This window comes from Hyposmocoma kahamanoa, unplaced genomic scaffold, assembly GCF_003589595.1.
Source record: "Hyposmocoma kahamanoa isolate Upper Pololo Valley unplaced genomic scaffold, ASM358959v1 96148, whole genome shotgun sequence".
Lineage (NCBI taxonomy): Eukaryota > Metazoa > Arthropoda > Insecta > Lepidoptera > Cosmopterigidae > Hyposmocoma > Hyposmocoma kahamanoa.
In genome coordinates, this window is record NW_020655117.1 from 507 (window position 1) to 10699 (window position 10193).

Here is a 10193-nt window from a genome sequence, read left to right on the forward strand (position 1 = left end):
TATTATTTATGACTTTGCATATACTTACATATCTTACCAAATTTGACATTTTATGTAATAAACAAATAGTATTTAGAAAGAATAAAACTATTAATATGGTCATTTTTAAGTTACTTAACAATATAATGAAGAATGTAGATGAAAAGAAAACAGTATGTGCAATATATACTGATATGACGAAAGCATTTGACTATGAAGATCACATAAAACTTTAAAATTAAATTAAAAAAGCTTGACAACTACGGAATTAGAGGAACTATATTAAAATTGATGGAATCATATTTATTTATTTATTTATTCATTTAACATTTGTAGCTTTACAGATAAATCCAAATCTCTACAAACAAAAACAACAAAAAAAAAACATATCAAATAACATACAAACAAATAAACATAATACAGTTCACAGGATTGAACTCACAGGCATCATTGGTTCAAACACTTTCCTGCATTCACACATCAGACATCCAATCGTGCTGTCAAACAAATCAGAGTGTGGTGCCGCCTCTATATCTAAGCGGTAGGGTACAGTACATCGTAATTACCAGAATTTGTCCAAAAACTAAATATGAAGAAGTTTTCTTATCAAAACCAAGGGTAATAAATTATAGCGTTCCACGGGCAGTGTCCTCGGACCCATGTTGTTCCTTATTTATATAAATGATCTCCTGAGGACAAAATGATCGTAATATGGTTCAATTCGCGGATGACTGTACGGCCATAATAAAATCCGAAAATAATGACACAAGACACATGAAAACAAAGTAAATGCTGCTCTTGCTAAAATCATAACTTGGCTAACAAATCATAATAAGTGATCTTTGTTGATAACAAAATAATAATTTAACAATCAATTTAGAAAAAAACAAAATTATGCATTTTTATCAAAGGCTTGGAATTGGAAACTGAGATTTTAATTACCAAGGGCAGAATGCGGAGGAGTTACAAGTCATTCAGTTTTTAGGAATAACTCTAGACAATAAATCAATATGGAAACCTCAAGCAGAACACTTCGTACGAAACTTAGTAAATCCGCATATGCACTCTATGCTTTGTCTAAAGAGTAAAACTCTGGAATCCGTAGTAGTAGCTTACCATGGTTTAGTTGTATCAACATTAAGGTTTGGTGTTATATTCTGGGGAAATTGTAGTGAAAGAGAAAACATATTCAAATCCGAAAAAAGTGCATAAGAGCTATGTGTGGGTTAAAACCCACAGAAAGCTGCAAACAAATGTTTATTTCGCTTCGCATATTAACTCTGCCCTCTTTATATATTTTAGAAACATGTATATTAGTAAAAATGTACATACATCAAATTATAAAGTTGTCGGATGTCAGAGCAAGGCCTGTGCGATCACAGCACTTCAACCTATTGTTAACAGGTACTTACAAAACAGCTTTGTTAAGAAAGAGTATAGTTGGGATGGCACCAAAAATGTATAATAAACAACCTGAAAATATGAAGTCATTCCATTAGCATTATTCAAAAAGAAATTGACACCGCTATTGATTGATAAATGTTATAATGATTATCTACATGACAACTTATAATTACTCAAATCAATCACATTTTATAATCATGTTTTTAACATTTTTAACTTATGTCTAACATGAATTCTATTTTTTTGATAGAAGTTTATTTTGACATTTTAACTAAATTACTATTATTTTAATATTTCTATGCACACACCCACACCGACACCGACGCCGACGCCGACGCCTACGCCGACGCCGACGCCGACGCCGACACCCACACCCATACCCATACTCATAGTCATATTCATATATTTATTGCATTTCTACATGGTTTCCATACATTTAAATTGTTTATTAGACATGTAGCACCCAGCTGGGGCGTCGCAATATATGAGAGAGTACATACAAATAGTTATTTAATATACGTTTCATGCTTATGGCAAATAATTAATAATAATAAGTACAGCTTATATAATTAATGTCAAGGGAATCATATTACATTTCATGCTTAAGTCAAAAATAATAATCTACAAATTATACAACCATTATATGTAAACAATATGAAATTTGATGTCAATAAACGTAGTCAGTGTGTCAGTGTTAATTGTTGAAATTTATTTAAGTATTTATGTATAATTAAAAAAGTCAATTTTCAACAAGGTACCTTTTAAGGAGGTTTTCAATTTTTTTTATGCTTTTTTCATATTTTGTTCGGTACAGCATTAAATATTTGGAGTGCCACTGGATGGAACCCTGCCCTGTACAAACATAGAGTAGAGAATGGTAATTTTAATTGGTTTAAACCGCGATTATTTCGTTTTATGGTTGTTTTGGGGGAATATAGTTCGAAATGTCTGAGAACGAATTTGCAACACTGCAAAATATATTGAAGTAATTGATAGAATTTTATGTCTTATGAAGTACGGTTTACTGGAGTCTGTTCTGTCGATATTAACTAATATACGAATACACTTCTTTTGAAGCATTTTTAGTTCATATATGTTTACACAGTTTCCCCAAAGTATTATTCCGTATGCGAGTCTGGACTGAAAACAGGCATAATAAGCAGTTAGAGCTGTTTCAAAATTAATAACTTTCTTTAAGTTGAATAAGGCATATACAAAAGATGACAAATTTTGTACAAGTTTCTCTACATGGGTTTTCTAACTGAGGCTACTGTCCAGCTGGATCCCAAGCAGAGTTCTATTCTATTCTATCCAGTAAATAAGACTAGAGTAGTAGTGTCAAGACTATTATGGTGAATATTCCAAGTAAATTTTCAGTACGTTCGTAGGTATTCGTTGAGATAATGATTGCTGTCTACTGAACAACAGGGTCCGACCCTGGACTTAAAGTAGACGTGTCGACGCACTGTCAAAGCCACGCACCAGGATTTCGATACTGATCGTCGGCGATAACACTAGATTATAGTAGTCTTAATCAGAAACTAAGTAGATATTCTATCAGAGATTAGTAACGGTATGGAACTTCAGATGCTATAAAACTTACCCGTCTTGTTTTTGGGATTCACAGCTTTGTCACTCGGCGGTGGGCTAGTTGAAGATGGTGGAAACAAAGGAAAATGTGGAAGCTGAAGGTGGAAGCGACGGCGACACGCAGAGAATAGACTTGGACTATGTATTAGTGAACGAGCTGGGCCAGTTTGGACGCTTCCAATTAATGAACATCCTGCTGGTGGCTGTTCCTACGATCATGTCCGCCTTCATGAGCGAATACATTTTCTCCGCCGCCGCTATTCCACACAGGTGATACATCCCTTTTCTATTTTGTATATTTACAATATAAAAACGAAAAGTATAAAAGTGTAAAAGGTAAATGTGTATTTAATTTTTAAAAAAATACAAAAGAGCGTATAGGGTTAATGAAAAAATTACTGATGGGGTAGTGGTGTAGGGTATGGGTGCAGGTGGAGACTCGGAGAGATTTGAGACCCCTGCTAAATGAGGCTGAGGACAGAGGAGGGGCGATAAACATGTCAATCGGGTGCTTTGGTCAAGAGAGTGCAGGTTCGGGGGTCGGCAATGAATACATCGACCAACCGGCTCCGGAGATGGTAGTGGTGGTGAAACAAAAAGAACGCAAACTAAAATCAGGAAGCCAAAAACTCGGATCGGCCAAGAGCAAAAACACTCCTTTTCTTCAAATATTGTATACCAGAAAAACAAATACTTTATATAATAGGCTACGGAAGAATAGATGACAACAACAGCTGTTTAACAACGAAAATAACAGGCCTGTCGCTTATGTTAAAAATATAGAAACACAGAAATTTTGACAGTTGCCACGGCAGAAACTGGGGGGCAGACTTCAAAGGAATTTCCAGAGAGATGCGCACAGCCCTCGAAATGTAACTTAAAAGGTGAGGCTGCGAAGTCTGTCTGTCGTTCGACATACAGTGGGCGGCGGTGTGGTGGCGGCAGCGATGCTGGTGGCGGCTTGCGTGTTGCGCGACTTGATCAAAATGCTTAAGTGAACCAATCCGTAAATTGTTACAGGGGTACTAATGAATTTGGAGAAACCACGTAATCTGTTTCTCATTTTCTTTAATAACGTTCCTAGAAAACGCATTTACTGTTATTTACTATACCATACTATAAACTGGTGTTTACTATAGGTGGTATTTAATACTGAAGATATTTAATTTTTTCCATAGGCCACTTTTTTACGTTGACATACTACTAGGCCACAAACTTTACGACAGCGGGCGGCGGCGCGGTAAAGGTGGCCTTCCTCGACACTAGCGACCAAATCGCTTAGGTTGCAGTGGTATAGTGACGTAACCAGTGTGACCGCGCTGTCAACTGTGACGTGACCTTTTTATAGTTTTTTATAGCATGTTATTATAGTACCTAATTCTTTTATTCAGTATGAGTTATTATGAGTTTTCCCATCTCGCGAATGAACTATGAACGAATAGTTCTCTAACCTTCTCTAGAAGTATATAGTGATTAATAGTCATTATCAAACATTTTTATGTTAGTTGTTTTATATTGGTGGTCTTTTCTAACTAACACGCATTCACCGCTCAACTGGAGAGCGACACTTGTATCTCGTCTTCCGCGCTGCTGCCGTCGAGCACATCATATGCAAACCTAGGCATTTTGATCAAGTCGCGCAAACCACTGCCCGCATCGCTGTCGCCACCGCGCCGCTGTCCGCTGTGTTCCAGTTTGTAGTCTCACGTTTGTATGGCGTACGGCTTTGGAGTGGAATTCCCCGCTGACTTGTTCCCTGAACTCTATAACTTGAGCCTTTTTAAGGCAGGAGTGAGTAGGCATTTTACAAATGTACATGCTCCACTGTCGACCTCATCGTCACTTTTCATCAGATGAGATAGTGGTCATTCGACCTCCATCTTGATACTTGACGCGCACTTACCTTTTTGTTAAATTGTATTACTCAATACTGGGATTGTCATAATCACTTACATTGAACTATATTACATTACAAGCAAATTATTAACGTGAAAATCAAAGAGACACAGCAGCCGAAACATATCGCAAAACGTTTTTCTCTATCTCAGTGCAGAAGACAAAAGTTGGTGAAATATCCTTTTCAATATTGAAGAGTAAAACACCCAAGCGTACGGCCCTTTGTTTTCTTTTTGGTTATGTTATGTTCCCAGTTTCTTTCATGATACATACCCGAGTGAATTTCTACCTGATTTTAAAAACAGTTCATGTAACTTTACTCTGTGATTACGGCCTTGTAAGACAGTTTTTAATAATTTATTGACAACCTTTATTTATGTAGTGTCTCTGGCATCAAATTTAATCAAATAATCTCCATTTCAAACGTAGCCTCGAGATAGCTCGGCAATCAATGTCAACAACCAATTATGTAAACATTGATAAATATTAATTATCTAATTAATTTACGCTCATTAATCGAACTGATATTAATCAATTAATAATTTACAAAGGCGACATTTTATGAACAATATTTTAAAATATATAAAAAATATGTTATTATGTTAAATTCAAGAAGTAAAGTTTTAAACGGACTGTATCCTATAATGTGTTAAGAAACACGTGCATACGTCTAGAAAAGAGGACTACTAATTGTTAGCTTGCACAACGGAAGCTCAAAATAAAACATCTTTTACAACCCTTTGACTAAATTGTGCCGAACCTATAAATGATCTATGCTTACGTTGGAATCTGGAGGTCACGTTGACGTTTTCGACAATAATCTTTATAGACTTCATTTCCAAATCCAGCATTATTTCAAGTCGTCTCCTCATTAGTACCGTCAAACTTATATCTACATTTCCATTAGTTTTAAGCATATCAATTTTTTTATACCTACGCCTACATTTTTCATGTACAAGTATTAAGAGTATTTACATCTCTCATATAATAAAATTAAATGAAACCGCCTTAAAAATAATCATAATTTATTAAATATCTATTCAGTTCAGGTAACACAGACCGCTGATGAGTGTCAGCGCCGATATAGAACACCAATAATAGATTAATAAATATAAAAATAAATAAGAAAACAGGCAATAGAATTCATATTTTATGGAAAATGGTTTAACACGTGAAATACGTTATTTTCCACTGACATGACAATGAACAGATGAGAAATGTAATAGATGACATTCTCATTAATAAAACAACACAGTAGGAAATAAAAATGTTGTTAATGACTTGTCGTAAATTGATTGCTTATGTGTATATGTCATACACTATTTTTAACATATTCCTTTCCTTAATTCGGTACAAAATATTACGAGAACTATGTAATATTGGTAGAAAGGCCCTACTTTTTTGTAAAAATACTTTTATTTAACTATGAAGCTGCTACGAGTATTCATTCATTTATTTATTTGCATTTCACATGGATGATAAACTTATACATGTGATACCCTGTAAGGGTGTAGCAAAGTTACAATGGAATTTAAATACATTGCAAGCTTGAACGTAGTTGATTAGTTTAGATAATTAATTATATTATAGATTCTATAATTATTAATAAACATAATATACATAATAAACATAACTGCCTCCGTGGTCGAACGGTTACCATGCCGGACTGCCACGCAGAGGTCCCAGGTTCAATTCCCGGGCCGAGAGAAATAGTTGTATGGCCTACATTTATTTCTCTCGTGAGTTTGGGTGTAATTTGTGGTTGTCTATGTGTGTGTCCATGGCACCCGCGACACAGGGTTTCCCTAGTGCGGGGCTATGTTGAGTGTGTGCGTTATTTATTTATTTATTATTTATTAATTATTACATAATATTTTTAACTTAAAATTAATTAAATTATTATTTTTATGATTATTAAACATTTTTATTACTATTACATTTAATTTAATTTAATTTATTGCAATTCACATTTTAATAAACTTAGATACATACATGTGATACCCTGTTAGGACGTAGCACAATTTAAACTTAAACCTAATGATACAATTATTTTAACATAATATATTATAATATATATTATTCGTACATTTATTTTATTATTATAATATATATTATTCGTACACTTATTGCTAATAATAATTTTTATATATATATTCTTTATTGCACCAAAAAAAACAAACAACAAGAAAAAATCTGTGAACAAAAGTGAGCAAAGGTGGACTTATCTCTAAAAGAGATCTCTTCCAGTCAACCTATGGTGGTGAGAGCGTAAGTTGTAAGCGGGCAACAGCGTGCAAGATAGAGAGGGTGAAATACTATAAACTATCGAATAAATTTGTATAAATACCGATACACACATAAGTATTATAAATAAATACAATAAATAACGTATAATAAATAGCATCATCATAATATATATAGATATATATAAATATATAATAATAAAAAATAAAAAAATAATAATTAAGAAACAATAAGATGATTACGAAGAAAGTTCTGCAAGAAAGTGCGCTTTCAAACTTTTCTTGAAAGAAGCAATCGACGGGCTCGCCTGGATGTGGGAAGGGAGTTTATTCCACAACTGCACTGCACTACAAGAAAAGGAGTTAAAAAAGAAATTAGTATTGCAGCTGGGTTGAACGAGCGTCTTAGTGATGCAGGGACGTCTAGAGCGGGTGGGAGGGGGCAGCAGCTGGAACCGGGAACGAAGGTAGGGTGGGGAGTTAGGGTCGCGAAGTATATTATAAATAGTGGACAGGATATGCACATCACGGCGAAGACGAATTGGGAGCCAATTTAACCGAGCACGAAATTCGGAAACATGATCATATTTACGGAGACCGAAAATAAACCGAATAGCCAGGTTTTGTAAGCGCTCTAATTTATTTAAAAGCTCCACGGTCACATCTAAATAACAAACGTCGGCATAGTCAAGTATGGGGAGAAGAAGAGTTTGCGCTAGCATAATTTTAGTATGAAAAGGGAGAAAATATTGGAGTCGTTTGAGGGAGTGAAATGAGTGGTGCATACGCCTGCTGACCTCATTAACATGAGAGGTCCAAGACAAGGTACAATCCATTATTATGCCTAGATTTTTGGCTTTGTCAGTATATGCAATGGAGAGTTCCATCATAGACCAACGCAGGTACTAAGGACCAATCAAGCTTGCATCTTATTCTGCTACTACCAACAATCATGGCCTGCGACTTAGCGGGATTAACTAAGAGGCCAAACGACTTAGCCCATGACTTGTATTTTCAATTACTGATTTGTATTTTCAATTATTACCTAAATTTTATATAGACATGTAATCAATTTCAAATACATTTATCGCCAAAAAATTCAGACTTATTATAATAGGTTTTTTTGTTTAGAAATTCCTTTAAACGTTTTTGAAAGACCGTGTCTTTATCCAAATTTTTAATATAATTTGGGATGTGGTTAATATACTTTTATTAACATAGGGTGTGGTGCACAAGAAAATAATTTTAGGCTAGAGGGGGGAAGTTTAAGCTTGTTATGGTAACGATTATTACGTCTTATTAATTTTATCGGAGAGTATAAATCTGCGTGTTTTTTAACGAACTTACAGGCTTCAAAAATGTATTGGCATGTTAGAGTAAGTATGTTAAGTTTTGTAAAATACGGTTTACAGGAGTCCGTTTGTTTTATATTGGTTAATATTCTGATCATTTTTTTTTTTGTAGAACAAAAATTTCTTGACAATACGAGCTGTTTCCCCACAGTATAATCCCATAGGCTAGTCGCGAGTGGGCAAACGCATAATAAGCTGAAAGGGCCGTTTATAGGTCAGTAACACGTTTCAGTTGTCTAAGAGCATATACATATAAGTGAAGATAAACGGCTAGATAATTTTTAAATATGGGGTTTCCAATTTATGTGTGTATCTATTTCAATACCCAACATGGTTGCCGAATCTACCATTTCTAATTTGTTTGATTTATATATATAGCTGATATCGAAAGCAATTTTTTGGCGGGGTTTAAATTGAATTAATTTTGTTTTTTCTAAATTTAGTTGTGGGTTATTTTGATCGAGCCATTCTGTGAGTGAATCCAATATCGCATCTAAGTCCTTCTGTAGTGAATTAGTACATGTGCGAGTCAAAACAACAGATACATCATCCGCAAACAGTATACTATCGAAAGGAATTGAGTGAGGAAGGTCATTTACGTACACAAGGAACAGAATGCAACCCAGCACGCTTCCCTGGGGAATAGAATCAGTGATAGAGATGAGATTTGATCTGACATGCTCAATTTCGCCTGTATGAAAGTTAGTGTTTTCAATTTCAACGCATTGGGATCGGTTTTGAAGATATGATTGAAACCATTTAAAAGCTAGGCCTCTTACACCAGGATAATAGAGCTTGTCGAGTAATATTTTATAATTTACTCTGTCGTATGCCTTACTCATATCGAGTAGCAAACCCACCGCGTATTCTTTATTGTTAATTATGTTTAATATTTTCTGAACATACTTATATAAGCCTCGGACTGTGGTTCTATTTTTATGGAAACCAAATTGGCTGTCATGGAGAACTTTAAATTTTTCAAAAAATGCAATGAGTCTTTTTGACATCGCAGTCTCTATTACTTTGGCCGATGTGGGTAATAAAGCAATGGGACGGTGGTTGCTTAAATCAGTTTTATCGCCCTTCTTATGAACTGGCTTAACTAGCGACATTTTCAGAGAATCCGGAAAACATCCCTCCTGAAAAGATTAATTTATCAGTAAGGTAAATGAGAGTTAGATTGTCTACACATTTCTTTACTAAGTATAAAGGTAATGTGCAACTTAAACATTAATGCAGTCATAAAAGGCCTGTTCTATAAAAAAGAAACAAGTATAAAAGGTAGGTACCTACATCAAACGCTGTGCTACGTCGACTTCAGGTGCCAAATCCCCGAGTGTGGCGAAGAGAGTCGACGCGAGCCGTTTGAGCCGGAGTGGCTGCTGAACGCTGTGCCGCTGGCCTCCGGCTCCGGCGCAACCAATGCCTTCGCCAGCTGTGAGCGGTACGCACCTCTCACCAGTAACCGCACCCTCGACTTCTGCCCTGCCAACATGTTTGACCAGTCTGCCACCATACAGTGTGCCGATTTTGTGTACGAAAGATACAACTCTGTTGTTTATGACGTAAGTTTGAATTTGGATGACAATTTTGCAATAAACATGAAATCTTATCACCTGGGCTATACAATTATGTTCCAGTTTAATCTCGGCTGTCAAGAATGGTATCGTGCTCTGGCCGGGACTCTACAAAGCCTTGGCACTTTGCTCGTGCTGCCTGTCACGGGCTA

The 10193-nt window shown here is 35.4% G+C and overlaps 1 protein-coding gene across 1 annotated transcript; it reads left to right on the plus strand.

Annotated features, from left to right (window-relative positions):
- Window positions 1-3040: 3040 nt before the first annotated feature.
- LOC113238491 lies at window positions 3041-10182 on the plus strand (the record flags this gene model as incomplete). The annotated part of the gene is made up of 3 exons (XM_026475316.1): window positions 3041-3243; window positions 9786-10029; window positions 10105-10182. Coding segments are annotated over exons 1-3 (525 nt in total), but the record flags the coding sequence as incomplete, so codon positions are not given.
- Between the last annotated feature and the right edge of the window lie 11 nt (window positions 10183-10193).